At 35.1% G+C, this 19,716-nt stretch overlaps 1 protein-coding gene across 1 annotated transcript; it reads right to left on the bottom strand.

Moving 5' to 3' along the window:
• Positions 1 to 543: 543 nt before the first annotated feature.
• On the bottom strand, positions 544 to 6,831 carry LOC112727690 (G-type lectin S-receptor-like serine/threonine-protein kinase At1g11300). Its single transcript, XM_025777548.3, has 7 exons — positions 5,343 to 6,831; positions 4,749 to 4,874; positions 2,002 to 2,156; positions 1,696 to 1,906; positions 1,357 to 1,597; positions 1,106 to 1,256; positions 544 to 1,009 (listed from the first exon to the last, which is right to left on the bottom strand). Exons 1-7 carry the CDS (start codon positions 6,691 to 6,693, stop codon positions 701 to 703), a joined length of 2,544 nt encoding a protein of 847 aa, XP_025633333.1. The 5' UTR covers positions 6,694 to 6,831; the 3' UTR covers positions 544 to 700.
• Positions 6,832 to 19,716: the final 12,885 nt, after the last annotated feature.

Raw genomic sequence — 19,716 nt, 5'->3', positions numbered from 1 at the left:
AAGTATACTCGGTTATTGGAATAGCTAAATTTGTTTAGGATGTCTTTGGGTATGAATTTGATTTTTGATATGGGGAAGATGAGTTAAGAAATGGCCAAATATGCCCTTTATTTATTTTAGTCTGTTTATAGTCACGACTATGTCATGGTCAACAAGGTGGAAACTTCCAAGAAAAGATTTAGAATTGGGAGGCCGGGCGATCCTGCCGGTGAACTGACTGTACCTCAAACCAGCACAGGGGAATGCTTCAAAGGCTTCGGCATTGAGGTATCCTTCAGTTCCACCGTCATCTATTTGATCTTGCAATTGATGCTCTTACTAGCAAGTCAGACAAAACACGAAAGTGTTTTTCAGTTTGGTGATTTTAACTTCTCATAACTGGCCATTACAGGCTTCTTCTATCATGCTTTTTAAGTGGTGATTTATTTATTTATTTTCTTTCATAGTTAGATAATATCATAAATTCACCTTTTTATGAAGAATTAGCTTAGCACTATCAAATATGTGCAGAGAAGTTTAGTGCATCAGAAGTCAGAACAGATCTTGCTTTAGAAATCACTCAACATTCACCAACCAAAGTATTTAGCCTAGATGTTAATATAAAACTTCATATTCTCATCATTAATAGTTGCACAAAAGAGAAAACAAAAAGATCAATACTCAGCTTGAAATCTCATGAATTCAATTTGCACATATTATATTATCTCCCTTCTAATTCAGTAAGAGTTACATTGTTGTTTGAGCTGGATTGGTGACTTTTCCGAGAGGATTCTGAACTGTGCAGCTTTTGTTTGTGGACAAATGCAACTTGTCCTGGTGGAGGAAGATGTGTAATCTCACTTATTAGCATCAAAACCACAGTGGATATAGTTGGTCTTTCTTTTGTCAATTCTTGCACACATAAAAGTCCAATGTGTATGCACCTCAAAATACTTTTCTCAAAGCATGGATCCATAATCTCTGGATCTGTTAATGATATGATGTTATTTTCATTCCATAGTTTCCATGCCTTGAAAAACACAAAACAAAACTTTGTTAATATGAGTATAATAAATGAAATTGAAACTGTTTGTAACTAAAAGGTGGTAGAGGAACAGTGACTAACATATCCAACAAGGCTTAGTGATTGCTGATGGTTATAAAAGCTGGTGTTTCTTCGTCCGCTAACAATCTCTAGTAACAAAACTCCAAAGCTGTAGACATCTGACTTCTCTGAAAAAAGTCCTTCCATTGCATATTCGGGTGGCATGTAGCCGCTACATCCAAAAAGCGAAATGCAACAAGTAACTAACTAATTAATTATTAAATAGCTCAATACGTAAAGATAATTATGCAAAAAAAAAAAGGATTACATACTAGGTTCCAACGACTCTCTTTGTATTAGCTTCGTCATTTTCACCTTCTCTAAAAATTCTAGCTAAACCAAAGTCTGATATTTTTGGATTCATCGCATCATCCAACAATATGTTGCTTGCCTTAAGATCTCTATGTATGATTCTAAGCCTTGAATCTCTGTGAAGATAAAGTATACCACGAGCTATTCCTTCAATTATGTTGAAACGTTTTTTCCAATCTAAGACTTTTCTTCGCTGCGGATCTACAGAATATGACGAACAAAAGCTATGCTTAAGTTGAGGGAAAATGGATGCACATAAGACCTAAGAGTATAATACTAAGAAGGATGGAAGAACGAACCAAAGAGAAAAGCATCCAAACTTTTGTTTGGCATGAACTCGTACACCAACATTTGTTCGTCGCGTTCGACACAACAACCAAGAAGTCTAACAAGATTGCGATGTTGAAGTTTTGATATAACCACTACTTCGTTCATAAATTCTTCCAACCCTTGTCCAGACGCTTTGGATAATCTTTTCACCGCGATTTCTTGTCCGTCTTCCAAATGTCCCTAGAAGATAGTTAAAGTCTTAAAGATGTTCAAATATATTGATTTTTGCAGCATAATGTGAAGGATTATTGGCACATCTTAGGGTGAATTATTACCTTATATACTGGACCAAAACCTCCTTTCCCAAGCATGTTTTCAGCATGAAAGTTGTTTGTAGCAGTTGCAAGCTTTTCAAATTCAAATAACGGTAGTTCGTCGAGTTTCATTTGTTTTTGTTCCCCAACAGTACTCTTTTTTAGAGTCAGAGTTCCTGAAACTTTCATTTGTAAGAAAGAAAAATATACATTCTTGAACTAAGAATTTTAACGAAATCTACAATACACACAAACAAAATTAATGGATGTGCTTCTTTCACCGATGATAATTTTATTGGATATAATGATGTTTCTAATTTTTTATTTTATTTTATTCATGTGTGTTTGTTTAAAGTTGGACTCTCACATTCTCTAAAAGAGTTTCAAATAGGTGTTTTATGAAAAAAAAACAAACAAACCGATAAGGTAAGAAATTAATCATCATTAAATTTATGACTTATATCATATGCGAGTTTTATTGTTATAATTTAGATGAAGGGAAAGTATGGGGAGCCAATGGAATATTTATACAATGTGTACAATGGAGGTTTAGGGAGTATTAGAGATAATCATTGGTGTTACCCTTTCCTATCAACTGAAACTTTTGGGATGAGTGGTATCATGACATGGTATTAGAGCGCTAGATCCAAAAGGTCAAGAGTTCGATCTTGGTCAACCCCAAAATATACTCGGATGGTTATTCTAGATAGTATGTGGATGTTCATTTTGTAACTTAATAGCCTATTGTACACATTGTACAAATAGTCCATTGTCTCCCTAGTGGAATCCTTAGATTAAAGTGTTGTTTTATTGTCTTTAATATTTGGAATAAGTCTTAAAGTTGTCATAATGTTTAAATTGTCATATTAAGTTTCTAATGTTTCAAAATCGTCTCAATATTATCGTGCCATTAATGATTTTTTTACAAGTTGATAGTAGGACAATATTAAGACGAATTTAAAACGTTATATTTAGATTCAAATATAACTAAAACGTTGCAGACAAAAAGATACATTATATTACTTTTAAAAGAATTATCAAATCAAATAAAATAAAAGTGAATTTTAACATAATGAATTGCATTACGAATTCAAGATTTTTAATCATCATGAAATACTTGTAGAATGATTAGTAGATAAACTTCTGAAAAAAAATCATATTTTCAACTTTATTTTTAATTTTGAAATAATTTTAATTCTATCTTTCAATAATATTAATTTTTTTACCATATTTAATTATGCAATTATTTTTTAATCACATCTAATAAGTAAATTACTCTTAATTATATTACTATCATTCAAAATGAATTTATTTTTTAAAAAAATTTACTCTTAAAGATTTTTAATCATAAAATGCTTATAGGATGTCTAGTACATAAACTTGCAAGGGTGAAAAAAAATAGCATGGTATATATACAATAAAGTATAAATTATACTTTTTTATCTCTAATGTATTGAATTTTTTTAATATTTAATTTAAGAAAACTTTATTTTTAACTTTGAAATAAATTTTAATTTTATTCTTCAATAATATTAATATTTTACGTTAGATAATTATTTTTAAACAATCTAGGTAAATTATTTTTAATTACACTATTTTCATTCTAAATAAATTTATTTTTTCAATTTTACTCTTAATCACATTATTTTCATTCTAAGTAGATTTATTAATAATTATCTATCATAAAAAAATTATATTATTGAAGGATTAAATTAAAAATAAAGTTTAATTAAATTAAACTTTAAAAAAATTTAGTATATTAAAGTCAAAAAATATAATTTATACTTTACTGTATATGTACCATACTCTTTTTTTCTTTCTCAGAAAGTTTATTTACTAGCTATTCTATAAGCATGAGTAAAAAATTTAAATTTGTAATACAATTCATTCCATTAAAATTCACTATCATTTTATTTGATTTGGTAATTCTTCTAAAGAGTAATGTATAGTTTCTCAATGTTTTTGTCTTATTTAAGTCCCTAATGTTTTAAAATTGTCTCAATGTGGTCCTATTATCAACTTTGCTAACAGATTACTAACGACAGAATAATATTGGGATGATTTTGAAACATTAGGAACTTAAATAGGACGATTTAAAGGTTAGAGATAACTTTGATACTTATTCTAAATATTAGAGATAAAAATAATATTTTATTCTATAATTTAAGGATAATTAAATTTTTATTTTTTTATTTTACCAATTTTCTAAGGTTTGATCCATATATTTTAAATACACTAGTGGATTAATAAGTTATAATACAAATTAATTCACAATATCTTTTCTATTATTCTAGTAGGACTAGTAGTTATATAATAAAGAAATTATTTATCAATATCAGTATAAAGGCATAATGATAACTGACAAGAATCAAATGTTTTTATTAATATGCTAATCTAGGAATATTTTAACAAAAAAGATTTGATGATAAAGCTATATTAAATTAAACTTATTCCTGATGCAATATTGATATATTCAATTATAAGAAAAATAAAATAACATTATTTCTTATCATTAAATAGCATAAAAAAGTTAGTAAATAAAGTCTAACTATTCCTAGTCAATTCTTTATCACATTACCATTATCAAAAGTCTTTGTCGCACTATATTGAATTATTGTTCAAAAAGACCTGATTGACACAGTCAAAATTATGTTCATTCACTCTATGTGAACCATGTATTTAATCAGAAATACATGTTATATTATATGGAAAAGCCAAATTAAATTAAACTGTTTTGATCCAAGACAGAAAGTGGTAAGGTAACTTACGAGTTTGTTTAGCAGTCCATTTTTGCCACATAATGTATGCACAAATCGCTAATGCAATTATGCCTATCACCCCAGCAACAATTGGAATCATTAATGGCTTGTTTCGTCTTCTTCCCTTACTTGTAGCTGCAAGGTATTCAGCATATGTATAGAAGGATCAGAGAGCCAAAACAAGCTCATATCAACTTTCAATATTAAAAGTCTAGTCAAATTTTTGGATTGATGATTACTTCTATTTGTATAAGAAAAAATATGTATTGAACATTTAAACCTTTGTATTATGTGCCAATACTCACTTTATCGGCTACTACTTATAATTTAATTTTATCGTAATTGCAACTCTTTATTTTACTCTAAACTCTAACCACTAGAATATGAAGTTTAATTGATATGAAACTGTTCTAGTTTCAGCGCAGCTGTATAGCTCATAAAATTTTTTCCGACATTACTTTTTTTTTTTTAATCCAAAACACAATATTAAAACCAATTCAACCAACCAAAACATTGGCGCACACCTTTAATTTGTATTTTTATCAAGATTCAAATAATTATTTATCACAACTAATCAAAGAGATAATAAAAAGAAAAACATACCAATTAGTTGAGAATAAGGGACACGCAAGAAGAGATCAACTCCACCATAAGGGAACTTCTGCAAATCAATCAAGTCTCTAATCCAAAACATGCATCCAACATAAGAATCATAAGCATAAGCCAAACAAGAACAATTGGCCAAACAATTCGTTTTGCACTTGTCCAAATTAGCATCAGATCTCTCAGCAAAATCCGGCACTTTCATATTATTAAACACCTTAAACCCATCTTGTTGCACTTCAACTCCACCATTACTATTACTATTATTATTATTACCACTATTGTTCAAATTCTTCAACCTAACACACTGAAGCTGTGCCTCCTTCTTCCTCACACAACCACTAGTCCAATTTTTCTTACTCCATTCTTCCAAATTCCTTGGCTCAAACCCTTCAAAACAGCTACAAATCGGTTTGCTAGATGGATCACAGTTTCCGAATGGCCCACACGTGCCATAAAAATCACACTCATTTTGAAAAACTTCAAACGTCACATAATTCTTCTTGTTCAAGAATCTTGCCAGCCTAAGCTTTCCATCAAAAGTCAACGAGAGAATACCGAATTCGGCCGGATTAGCAAAACTGTAAGTTAGGTAAGCGGTTCCGTCTGGATCATGGTCCAGACGCCAACCATAGAGATACTCTGTTAGCATCCTCGGAGCGCCAAGGAAAACCCGGCCGTTCCATGGACCGGTTCGCCAATACGGTTGAGTTTTCTTGTACCAGAAGAAAACTTCCGGAGCGGCCAACCGCTCTAGGCTCCCGGTGAAGTCCCCAGAAGAAGGATCCGTGGGGGATTTCCAAGAAACATACTCAATTTTCTTGCCTGTGAACTTGTTGGCTGCGATTTTCATAGTCGGCACGGCTGTGTCCGCAGGGTGGTTGAAACTGTCCCAAACCGTTTCTCCAGTGTTGTCATCTGTAAGAACAAGATTACCGTTATCTTGAAGTTGAGCACTTGAGATATTGGTGACATTTTTAGTTGAGAATGTGAGGTTTGTTGACCAAACTATATGGTTTCTTCCGTCCATTACTACGATGTTGCCATCCTTGTGAATCTTGATAACCCCTGAAGAATTTTTCACGGGTTGATCTCTGTTTGCTATCCATATGATGTTGGAGTCAGAGAGGTACCATATTGCGGCATAGCGATTTGTTGAGTTTGGAGGGCTGAAGAATCCGAGCTTGAAGTTAGTGTTGTTTGAGGTCATTGTGTGATTGTCATTGATGAACGTGGTTGATGTGATTGTGTCATTCACAGAGCTCAAACATAAATGGATGCTGCAAAATATGAATAAAGTAGTGATGAACAAGAAGGAATTGGTATGAGTTTGATGACTCAGAAAACCCATGAAGAATTCTAATGTAGTAGAATTTTGTGTGGTTGAAGTGATAATAATAGTACTAGTTTGGATGTGCTGGGTTTATTTCCATGTTTCCTACAAAATTATTGGTGTTGAATTCTGATGTGTTGACCGTGGTATTTCGATTTAGTGTTTTATTTATTTATTTATTTATTTATTTACGTGTTGGGTTAAGCCTGTTGGCTTTAGTTGTGTAGGAGGAGGTGTCAATTATTTTTTATTTTTCAGCAAAGTTAATAAATTTAGAAAAAAAATTTCTTAAAGGCAGTAGTGACTTATATATAAATAATTTAAAAATAGTGATAATTTGATAATTAATGTATGATTATCTTTAGTTATTTTTTTATTATTTTTATAAATTTTTTTATTTTAATTGAAATTTTTGTGCTTTAATAAATATTTTTTAGAGTTGCTTTATACATTAATATGTTTAGTAAGTTGTTGAAAGATTTTAGGTAAGAACAAAAGAGAAGAAGGACAACTAAAGAAGTCTGTGGAAGAACCAAGAAAGGTGGCATATAAAAGGAAGCAACCTTCCATGGAAGTGCAATTCTTTTAAAGAGAATTTGTAGATGATGTCAACCTGGCCTCTTCATACTCCAGCGAGCATAACTCTAGGTAGAGAGGTCCAAATGAAGCAGTTACAAAGATGTTAGAAAGCTAACATCCAGAATTTTAAAACGATATGCATATGTTTATAGTGGACATTTATTTTGGGCCACGAACGACCCTCACCTTAGAGCTCGTAAAAGCAGCACGAGAAAACTGGCGTACCACTTGCCTCATGCTATGTACACCAGCTTCCTTCCTTCCATCGAAGGTGTAGCACTTGCCACACGTCCAGCAATACGCCCCACACTTGTCATATGCCCAGCAACACTCCAACACGCCACTTCTTCCTCTCCTTGCCTTTCATTGAAGGCGTGGCTGATGAGGCGCAGAAGTTGGTGAATTAGAAATTATTAAAATAGTTACGTTGCAAGTATAGTTCTTAACTTACCGAAAATCTGCCTATCAATTTAGAAATATGTCACAGAGAGTTTAAATTAAAAATTACTGGGAGTTGGAGTCCCAGGTCGTCTCCCAACGAGTTGCAGAAAAGTGTGCTATTTTATTAATCAGATGTTCCAAGAAGTTGAGTTAAGTAGAGGAAAAATTAAAAAGAGGAAATTTAAATAATATGAATAAAAGCCTTGACTGGGAGTTGATTAGTTGGAATCTCTATTATTGATGGGATAATTTCAAGATTAATTTATAATTAATGGTTGCTCTATTTAGTTATCCCTTACTAGGTAAAGGAAAGTCAAACAAGTTGGAATGCTAGATCTATTCACGAGTTGCAACCCACTTAGTTCAAAGGGATTGGTGTTAGTGATTAGATAACAATCCAACAGTTAACCCAATTACAATTTTTCTTTCAATCCTTCCAACTCAAGAGTTCCTTTCAATCAACTCCCCATCAAGTGAGGGAACTACTCACTCATTGCAAATAATAAATCCATAACACATGAAAGGGAATTAAAAGAAGACATGATTATTGGAATGGAAAATAAATTAAAATGGGATAAATAATCCTTGTATGAAATAATCCTGAAAATATTCAAATAACAAAATTGAACAAAGCAAAGAACATGGAAGAATAAAACTAAGTTAAGAGAACGAACTAGAATGATGAAGTCTTGATGAGGAAATAACTCTTCTCAATGTTCCAATGCTAAGTCCAATTGAAAATTAAAATTCTTAAACCTAGGGAAAGAAACCTAGAGGAGGAAAAACTAGATCTAAAACTGTAAGGGTTAAGTACTGAAATCGTCCCTAAGGTCTGTGGTAAAAATCAAAATCGTCCCCACCCTTTTTTTGTTATTAAAATCATCCCCAACGTTACAAAACGTTATAAAATCGTCCTTTTGTCCATAAATAAAATTTTTCGGACAATTTTGCCCTTATACAAAAATTAAAAAGTTTCTCCCCCTTCACCACTACCCTCTGTATTATCATCAACCCTCTGCATTATCATCACCATCACCATTGCTACACCATAACCACCAACAATCCAGCAACACCAACAGCAACAATTAAAATCAAATCAACAAAAATTTCAAATTAAACAATTCAGTAATTATTAACTATAATTTCAGATCCAAAATTAACAACAACATAAATTAAAAAATTTTAAAAAAGAAGTACAGGATGAACAAGAACCCACCACCACCACCATTATCATCATCATCATCATCATCATCATCATCATCATCATCATCATCATCATCATCATCATCATCATCATCAGAACAACAAGAAACCAGAAACCACAAGAAACCACAAGAAATTAGAAACCAGAAACCACAAGAAACCAGAAACCGGCGAAGAGCAGCGGTGGCGGCGGCAGCGAAGAGCGGCGGCGTCCGTGAAACCCTTCGCGTTCCCGAAACCCTTCCCTCTCTTCTTCCCGAAACCCTCCCTCCCCCTCTTCTCCCTTCGCGTTCCCTTCCCCCTTTCCCCGAGGAGCAGAGCGGCGGCGGCAGCGAAGAGCGGCGGCGGTAATAAAGACCGGTGGCGGTGGCGAGGAGAGTTCCCCTTCCCCCTCTTCTTCCCGAAACCCTCCCTCCCCCCTCTTCTCCCTTCGCGTTCCCTTCCCCCTTTCCCCGAGAAGCAGAGCGGCGGCGGTAATGAAGACCGGTGGCGGCGGCGAGGAGATGATTATTCATCTGCTTCTCACGTTCCATGAATAGTCGAAGAAGAAGAAGAAGAAGAAGAAGAAGAAGAAGAAGAAGAAGAAAGTGGTGGTGTGGTGCGGCAGGACGGCAAGCCGGCGGCAAGGCGGTGCGGCGGCAAGGCGGTGCGGCGGTGGTGCCCTTCCCTTCCCCCTCCCCCCCTGCCCCCTTTTTCTCCCCCCCTTTCTTTCTCTTCCCACCCCACCCCCCCGGTTATCTCTATCCTTTTCTTTACTTTTTTTAATTTATGTTTTATTTATTTTATTTTATAATTATATTTATTTTATTTTATAATTTTTTTAATGATGGGTAGTTTGGTAATAAAAAAAATAAAATTGGTAAAAAGGATGATTTTAAAGTGTTTTTGAACGTTGAGGATGATTTTAATAACGAAAAAAGGCCGGGGACGATTTTGATTTTCAGCCCAGACCTTAGGGACGATTTCAGTACTTAACCCAAACTGTAAACTATGTAGAATGAATGTTGTCCTTTGTTTCTGCATATTCTCTGGCTCTAGTCTGCTGTTCCGGGCCGAAAACTGGGTCGAAATAAGGTCCAAAATCGCCCCCAGCGAAGTCTGCAGATTATGCAGATCGCACATGTCACGCGATCGCGTCATCCATGCGGACGCGTCATTCGCGCTTTTCCTTGCCACGCGTTCGCGTCGTCCACGCTACCGCGTCGCCTGAGCTTTTCCAATCCGCGCGGCCGCATGAGCCATGCGGCCGCGTCACTGCGATTTGCTCTCCTTCGCGCGGTCGCGTGAGCCATGCGACCGCGTCACTTCTCGCTGGTTATCTCCTCAAATTCTTGTGTTCCTTCCATTTTTGCTAGCTTCCTTTCCAATCTCCAACTCATTCATGCCCTATAAAGTCTGAAATATTCAACACACAGATCACGGCATCGAATGGAATAAAGGAGAATTAAAAATACATAATTAAAGTCTCTAGGAAGCAGTTTTCAAACATGTTATAAATTCAGGAAGGAATTATAATTTCATGCTAATTTAATGAATAAGTGGGTAAGGATCATGATAAAACCACACAATTAAACACAATATAAACCATAAAATAGTGGTTTATCAGTGGCACTTCCCCCACGCCCATGCACGCCACGCACACTTCCTCCTAGCCTCAAGATTCCTTTGAAGGCATGCGATGTGCCTCATGCCATGCACGCCAGCCCAAGCCTCCATTAAGGAGTGTGCCAAGCCATCCACACCAGCCACACGCTGGGTCAACTCTCTAGAAAAATTTCAAGAAGACTCCATCGATGGCATGTCACTTGACACACACCGTCCACACCATTTTTACCTTCCACTAAGGGACGTGACACTTGCCTCACCCCAACCTCCACACCGGGCCTAATTCCAGGGAGAACTCAAATTTGGTGCATTGAAGGCGTGCCACTTACCTCACGCCTGCGACAAGCCATCAAGTGGACGTGCCACTTGCTCCACGCCCTTTACATGCCAAAGATTTTCTGGGAGGTGCACAACAAAGGCTTTCAATCACTCTCAAGCCCAAGATTAAGTTGCAAGCCCATAGTTTTTAATGGAATAGCTCACCAAGTTTTAAGCATTAATCACAAGGAGAATCACTTTTAGTTGGAGATTAATTAAGAAAGATATGATTTGATTCTGTTTTGATTTAATATGAATTTGAATTTTAGATTATTGTTTAGGAAAAAAATAAGTCGCGGGAACTATTCCAGGGACAATCACTTAACTTTAGATAATAGCACATTTCACAATCCTAGTTTTTGTTTTTACTACACCATGAGCAACTAATCTCTTCCATAAGGTTAGGAGTTCTGTTGATCTCTTTTATGGATTATTAATCTAAGTGTTTTATTCTATTTGAGGTTTATACATTAATATATTTCATGATTAAGTTTTCATTTTTCATCCCAAAGACTAGAACTCTTGGAAAATATTCTAATTCTGTTTTGGATTCTAGTATTACTTTGGAAAATTTAATATTAGAATTAGCTTGAAAACTCTTTTTCATGACTTTTTGATTTAACTAAGAATAGTGTTTCAATGAGTGTGCGACATTTCATAATTTTCAATTGCTTCATGTTGAGTTAAGAAATTAACTAAATTAATTGATGATGAGAAACATTATTTTTAGTGGGTTAAACACCTAATTAGTTTTTAATTGAGTCTGTTTAAGTGTTGCAGGCCAAAGAAAAACAAAGAAGCAGCCCAACAAGATGGATAAGAAAACCAAAGCTGGTGGGCTAAAAAACAATAACAGCCTAAAGGAGTCAAAGCAATGAAATCAGATGGGCCAAAAAAAATCAAACGGGCAAAATGGATCATAACCAACCCAAGCCCGAATTCATCTCTCAATCCAATCCCTCCAATTTGCTACTAGTAAAGCAACGTTCACTTTTTCCTCTTCGGTCAAAAACCAGAGAAAGAGAGAGAAAGCTTAGTTCCTAAGCTGTTCACCAAAGAAGAAAGAAAGAGAAGGATTAAGTAAGAAAAGGCAGAGGTCAAATCACCCAAATCAAACCACATCAAGCTAAGGCAGAAGATAAAGGTAACTTATTTCCTCTTGCATGCATCGTGCTTTCTTCTCCTCTTTCCCAACTCTCTGCCACTCCAAATTGGGATAAATGAAGAAAGTAATCTCTGCGAATCTTTGCTGCAAATCTATGGTCAAATTTGTGTCTTGGGGACCAAGTAGTATTTCAATGGCTTAAATCTGGTTTACCATTGAAAGACTGTTTCCTTTTGCTTCCCTGAGGCTTTCGGTCAAGCAAGAGAAAGTCATACTCAAACTTCTAATTTGGGGATTAACTGGGAAAAAGTGAGATGGTAAGTTGGTAGCACACAGCTCAAGGAGTTGACTTGGAAGAGAGTAACTCAACAACATGCAAGGAGATACAAAAGAAGATTTTTCATTATTCTGAAGCGAAGGAGAGATAACCATTATTTTTGAGGTTTATGTTCTGAGAAGAGTTCTCTGAAGAAGTTCATCAACTTGGACAGTGCTTCCTAATCAAAGGAGCATTCTGCCAGAATGAGGAACTAAATCAGAAGCAAGCAAATCTGGTTTATCACATAGCAAAGAGGCTCTTGAAGCATCAATCTCCTTCATGTTTTACAGATTGTAATTTTCTTTTTAATGTTTATCTTTCTATAATTTTTTGAGGTAAAAGGCAGAATAAGAGAGCTCAAGTAAAAGCCTAAGAGTGGAAAGAGGCAGAGAGAAACACTTGAGTGAAAAGCCTAGAGTAATTTCAGATTTCTTTAGGTTGATTCTGTGTCTTGTATCTTGTACCAGTGAGGTATCCCTTTCTTAGTTGGGTGAGCACTAAGAGTGAAGAATTAGATATTAGCATAACCAAGTCATGTTAGGTTAGAACTTGAGAGTGAAAGGATTGTGTCAATCCTGTGGAATTGGTGTATGTAATACTTTAACTATAGTGAAAATTTCACCACAACAGACTAGATGTAGGTTGGATTGCACAAGGCAACTGAACCAGGATACATGATGGTGTCAGCTTCTCTCTTCCCTTCTCTGTTCTGTTTTCTAATATTCATGAGACAAAATAAAATTGTCTCATAAATTTTCCGCTGTTGAGTTCAAACAGAATTAGATTGAAAGTTTGTTGTAAAGGGTCATTTTATTAACGTTAAAGAAGGTCATAGATTCAACCCCCCTTCTCTAAGCCTTCTAAACCCTTCAATTGGTATCGAGAGCCAAGGTCTCAAGAATCAAGCTTCACCGCTTGGAGCAAAGGTCCAATGGCAAACAACTTGAGCACAACCACAGTTGCCTACACTCTAACTGAAGGCAAGTCAAACAACAGGCTATCCTTCTTCGACGGGAAGAACTATGCCTACTGGAAAGAGAGGATGAGGATCTTCATTCAATCCATTAATTTCAACATATGGAAGATTGTTATGAGCGACCCCAAGATTCTAACAAAAACAAGTGCTGATGGAGTGGTGACTCCAAAAGAAGAAGCTGAATGGAATGATGACAACAAGAAGAAAATGGAGCTGAATGCTAAAGCTATCAACCTTTTTCACTGGGCTATCAGCTTTGAAGAGTACCAAAAGGTGTCTAGATGCAAGACAGCCAAAGAAATCTGGGAGAAACTCCAGGTTACACACGAAGATACTAAACAAGTCAAAGAAACGAGGATTGATATGCTGCGAAAAAAGTACGAGATGTTTAATATGAAGGATGGAAAAAGCATTGATGAAGTTTTTGAGAGATTTTCAATCATAATCAACAACCTTGATGCTATGGGAACAACCTACTCAAAACAAACCCTAGTGAAAAAACTCCTTAGAAGCCTCACAAAGGAATGGGAAACTACTGCCACTGTCCTAGCTGAGAGCAATAACCTAAGCCCTATAACCTTGATGAGTTGAGAGGAAAACTCCTTGTCTATGAAGCCATACACACAAACCCGGACTCAAAGAAAAAGGGAATAGTCCTCAAGTCAAGAATAGAATCAAAAGAGAGTGAGTCTAGTGATGGTATTTCAGATGATGAACTTGTGTTTTTTGTTAGGAGACTTAGAAGGATAATGAAGAACAAAGGCAAATACAAGGGTTCAAGCTCAAAGGATTACAAGAAGGACTTGAGCAAGGTGACTTGTCATCATTGCAAGGAGGCTGGACATTTTAAGCTAAACTGTCCGAAGCTCAAGAAGGAGGACAAAGGGAAGAAAGATAAAAAGAGAGTGCTCATGGCATCTTGGGAGGATCTTGAGAATGACTGGAATGAGGAAGAAGATTCTGAAGGTGAAGATAAAATCTGCTTCATGGCTGGTAATGATCATCTTGATGAGGTAAATTATTATGACTTGTCCATAGATGATTTACATGCTATAATTGATGATCTTACACTAAATTCTTCAAAACTGTTGGAAAAATACACTAAGTGTAAATCTAAAAAAGAAATGTTGAAAGCTGAAAATAATTTTTTAAGAGAAAAGGTGAAGAAAACTGAATGTGCTTTGGAATATTATTGAAGAAAATAGATTTCTAAAATCTAAACTTGAAAAACTAAAAGAAAAGCACATTGTAGATCCTTCTCAAGAGATTATTGCTGAAAATGAAAGATTAAATGAAATGGTTAAAAGGCTGAATGGTGATTTAGCAAAATTTGCTCAAAGTTCTAGTAACTTGGACAAATTACTTGCAAGTCAAAGACCACTGTTTGAAAAATCTGGTTTAGGTTATGTAACCAAAGAAAGTGCAGTTTTTAATGATTCCTCCATGAAATTTGTGGCTTCTTCATCAAAAACTAAATCCAATCCCAACAAACTGGGTCTTGGATATGTTCCCAAATATAAGGAGGAATTTGATGAATTTTACACTAGTAAAACTGAGCCATCATAAAAAACCGAACCTACATCAAATAGGTCAGGTCTCGGATACATTTCGAATAATGAGGTTGCTTTCAAAAATCCACCTTTTTACAACAAAACCTCACATTTGAAAAGTCCAAAAGCTTTCAAAAATTCTGGTTGGAATGCTTTTACAAAGAGGAATAATTATAACAAGAATCTATTTGTCAAAAGAAAAGCACCTCTTCCAAAAACCAAAAAATTCCAGTCCTTTAATCATTTCCGGCATAATAAATCATCTCAATTTCAGCAATATGCATAAGAAAATTATTATTTTAACTGCAAAAAATTTGGTCACTCATATTCACAATGCTTCATTGAAAAAAGAATTGTAGGAAACCAAATTTACAATGTTGTGTGTGATTTCAAGGCACTTGGGCAACCAAGATGGATTAACTTCAAAGGATCCAAACTAATTTGGATACCTAAGGTTACTTGAAGTTTTTAACACAGATTTGCCTAGCATCCAAGAACAAAAGGGATATGTGGTACTTGGATAGTGGATGCTCAAGGCACATGACTGGAAGGTCAACTTTCTTCATCAAACTAAACAAGTATGATGGAGGTTTTGTGACCATTGGAGATGATGGAAAAGGTAAAATAGTTGCTGTTGGAAAAAAAGGTAATAATCATTCTACGTTCATTGATGATGTATTTTTGGTAAATGGGTTGAGACATAATGTTTTGAGTATAAGTCAATTGTGTGACTTAGGTTATTTAGTGTCTTTCAAAAGATTAGAATGCTGTGTTGTGAATGAAAAGACAAATGAAGTATTGTTTGTTGCCAAGAGTTGTAATAATGTGTATGGACTTACCCTTGATGAACTAAAAGATTAAAATGTAGCTTGTTTTCATTCTAAAGAATCTGAAAAGTGGATATGGCACAAGAGATTGAGTCATGCAAGTATGTTTCAAATAAACAAACTTGTTAAGAAAGGATTAGTAAGAGGTCTTCCTTTGATAAGGTTTGACAAAGACATCACTTGTGATGCCTGCCAAATAGGAAAACAAACAAAGAGTTCATTTAAATCAAAGGAAGATATTTCTACTAAAAGACCACTTGAATTGCTACATATTGATTTATTTGGTCCAACAAGAACTCAAAGCTTAGGTGGTAAACATTATGGTCTAGTAATTGTGGATGACTACTCTAGGTTTGGTTGGATTTTATGTCTTGCACACAAAAATGAAGCCTTTCCAGCCTTTGAAATCTTTTGCAAGAAAGTTCAAAATGAAAAGGATTTAAAGATCTCTTCTATAAGAAGTGACCATAGAATTGAATTTGAAAACCAATTATTTGAATCCTTTTGTGAGAAATTTAGAATATCTCACAACTTCTCTTGTCCGAGGACACCACAACAAAATGGTGTTGTGGAAAGAAGAAATAGAAGCATTCAAGAAATGACAAGAGCTATGCTTTGTGAGAGCAATGTTCCAAAATTCCTTTGGGCTGAAGCGGTTAACACAGCCTGCCACATTTTGAATAGAACCATCATAAGGAAATTTTTGAAGAAAACTCCTTATGAACTTTGAAAAGGTCACCTTCCAAACTTAAACTACTTGCATATCTTTGGATGTAAATGTTTTGTTCTAAATAACAAAGATAATTTGGGAAAATTTGATCTAAAGGCATATGAGTGTTTATTTGTAGGATATTCTACAACTAGTAAAGCATATAGAGTTTATCATCAAGATGCTAGAATAATTGAGGAGTCCATATATGTTACATTTTGTGATACTAACTTGGTTCAAAATATTTTGGAAGAATGTGATGCAGGAAATCAGGTTCAAAAGGAAGATGAAACAACACAAAATCATGAAAATGAAAATTCTGGACAAACTGAACTAGAAACTACAGCTGCTGAAAATCCAATAAGAGACAATTCTATTTTGTCTCATGAATCTGAAGGAAATCCTGAAACCAACAGTTCTCTGAATCCCTTGGTGACTGAATCTGCCTCCAAGTCCACCAGACCTCGTGAATGGAGATTCTTAAAGAATTATCCTTAGGAATTTGTCATTGGGGACGTCTCTCATGGTGTTAAGACTCGGTTTTCAACTAGAAAGGCAAATGAATAATCAAATATTGCTCTTCTCTCTTAAATGGAGCCTCAGAATGTCAAAGAAGCCCTTGATAATCCTTCTTAGATAAAGGCAATGGAGGATGAGCTTCATGAGTTTGAAAAGAACCAAATTTGGACATTGGTTCCAAGGCCGAATGGAAAGAAAGTGACCGGCACCAAGTGGATATTTCGGAACAAGCTAGGAGAAGATGGTAGCATTGCAAGAAACAAAGCAAGGCTAGTGGCACAAGGATATGACCAAGAAGAAGGAATAGACTTTGATGAATCCTTTGCCCCTATTGCCTGAAGTGAAGCCATAAGACTTCTTTTAGCTTATGCTGCTTTTTGTGGTTTTAAATTATATCAAATGGATGTGAAATGTGCATTCTTAAATGGTGTGATAGATAGAGAAATGTATGTGGAGCAGCCACCTGGTTTTGAAAATAAAGAATTTTCTAACCATATTTTCAAATTATCAAAAGCTCTCTATGGTTTGAGACAAGATCCTAGAGCTTGGTAAGAGAGACTTAGCTCTTTTCTTTTGAAAAATGGTTTTCAAAGAGGCACTACAGACACAACTCTATTTATCAAAAATTCTAATGATTCTTTCATTCTAGTCCAAATTTATGTTGATGACATTATTTTTGGATCAGCCAATGAATCCCTTTGTACTGAATTTGGAAAACTCATGATAAGTGAATTTGACATGAGTATGATGGGTGAACTTAATTTTTTCCTTGGGCTACAAATTAAGCAAACTAAAAATGGTATTTTTATTCATCAAGAGAAGTATGCCAAGGAACTAGTTAAGAAATTTGGTATGGAAAATGCCAAACCCATGAGAACTCCTATGCACCCTAATTCAAAATTAGAAAAGGGAGAAATTGAGAAAGATGTAGATGAGACTATGTATAGAAGAATGATTGGCTCTCTTATGTACTTAACTTTCTCTAGACTTGACATTGTGCAAAAGTGTTGGAATGTGTTCAAGATTCCAATCAAAACCAAAAGAGTCTCATCTTTCTGCAGTTAAGAGGATCATTAGATATGTTCATGACACATCCAATTTTGGTTTATGGTATCCTAAGATTGATGATTTTTCTGCAGTTGGTTATTATGATGCAGATTTTGCTGGTAATAGAGCTGATAGAAGGAGCACATCAGGCTTATGTTGCTTCCTTGGAAAGTCTTTGAATATTTGGTCAAGTAAGAAGCAGTCAACAGTGGCTTTATCCATTGCAGAGGCTGAGTATATAGCTGCATCTTCTTGTTGCTCTCAGCTTATGTGGTTAAAAACACAGCTTACTGATTACAAATTAAATGCTGAAAATATTCCCTTGTTGTGTGATAATATGAGTGCCATTAATATTTTTAAAAATCCAGTTTTGCACTCTAGAACTAAACATATTGAAGTGAGATTTCACTAATAAGAGAACATGTTCAAAAAGGGAATATTAGTATTCAATTTGTTAAATCAGAAGAGCAATTAGCTAATATCTTTACTAAACCACTCGCTGAAGATAGGTTTTGCATGCTTAGAACTAGTCTAGGGATTTTGAGTTATGATTCTTTGTTTGAAAACTGCTGATGTGTTTGTTGGATTTTTTGTCTTATAAACAGGGATGAGACAATTCTGGGCAAATGAAGAACCATCTCTCTAAACAGCGTTCTCTGGTCTTGTTGCACGTGTAGAATGATCTTGGCCAACCTTAAATTTCAGAATCTGGGTGGTCCAATATGTTTCCTTAAGCCAAACTACCTCTAGGCCCAATATGAGTGTTACATGATCCATTTATTTGTTTTATCTTAGTTTATTTTTATTAAGTTTTATTTAATTCCTTTTTTCCTTCAGTTAAAAGGTTTCAAATTTAAAATTACTTTCCATTTTATTTTTTAATAAAATCAAATATTTCTTTTTGTGATGTCAAGTCCTTTCAAAGTCAAATCAGATGTGATGCGTTGCATATTTTAAGAAAAAATTTTTGGTGCGGTTACCAACACTTCTTCTTCTCCCTTCATAACTCCTCCTCAAACTCTTCGGTTTTCCCCACTACCTTTATTGCTTCTCTTTGTTCAAAACCAGAAACCAACCAAATGAGGAAGAAAACTATTTCACAAAAGCCTCCTCATGAAAAGATCTTCAAGCTTCCTGCAAAACAAAAACCTTCCACTCGCTCTCAAGACCGAACCTTCACTCTATCTCCTTCTCCTCCTACCTCACCTCCTCGCTCTGATCCCATGGCTCGCACTAAGAGCCCCTCAAGGTTTCCACCCTCAGCCAAGAAGATGCCACCACCAAAGGAACCTCCTTCTAAACTTGGTTCGTCGAAGCCATGCTCCTCGAAAGGGAAACGCCCAGCTGCTGCCGAACCTACCTCTAAGCCCACTCAACCTAAGACAAGGTCTGTTCCTATGCATTTTAAGAGAGAAAAATCTTGAATCCCTCTTAAATCTGTTAGAGAACTAGACATTGATCCCTTTGCACACAAATCCCACTTCATGACCTCTCACTCCAACTATAACCCTTACAGATTTAAGTCTGCCATGAATAATAATTTTTATGAAGGAGTTATTAAGTACCGTACCCTATGTCCCTCTTTTCTTGATGATTTACCAAATCTGAAAAAGAAAGGTTTTCCTTTGGTTGAAAATTTAGAATTTCTAGACTGGAATCACCTTTTTAACATAAAAAAACCAGTGTACCCTCTTTTGGTCAAAGAGTTTTATGCTAACATGACAAATCATGAGGGCAGTGTTCATTCTTATGTCAAGGGCCGAGACATTGTGCTAAACAATGAAACAATCAGTGATTCATTGAAATACATTGATGTTTGGGCTTGTGAATATACTTCTGTTAA

The sequence above is a fragment of the Arachis hypogaea genome, chromosome 12 (assembly GCF_003086295.3).
Source record: "Arachis hypogaea cultivar Tifrunner chromosome 12, arahy.Tifrunner.gnm2.J5K5, whole genome shotgun sequence".
Classification (NCBI taxonomy): Eukaryota; Viridiplantae; Streptophyta; class Magnoliopsida; order Fabales; family Fabaceae; genus Arachis; species Arachis hypogaea.
The sequence above is the reverse complement of the archived record's forward strand: the minus strand, read 5'-3'. Positions and strand labels throughout refer to the sequence as shown.

Bases quoted from the DNA above. Each gene is read 5' to 3' on its own strand.
- LOC112727690 (XM_025777548.3), bottom strand. From the start codon at position 6,693: ATGGGTTTTCTGAGTCATCAAACTCATACCAATTCCTTCTTGTTCATC. The intron at 2,157-4,748 runs GTAAGTTACCTT...TGAAAGTTTCAG, and splicing joins ATGGACTGCTAAACAAACTC to GAACTCTGACTCTAAAAAAG. The intron at 1,598-1,695 runs GTTCGTTCTTCC...CATATTCTGTAG, and splicing joins TTTGGATGCTTTTCTCTTTG to ATCCGCAGCGAAGAAAAGTC.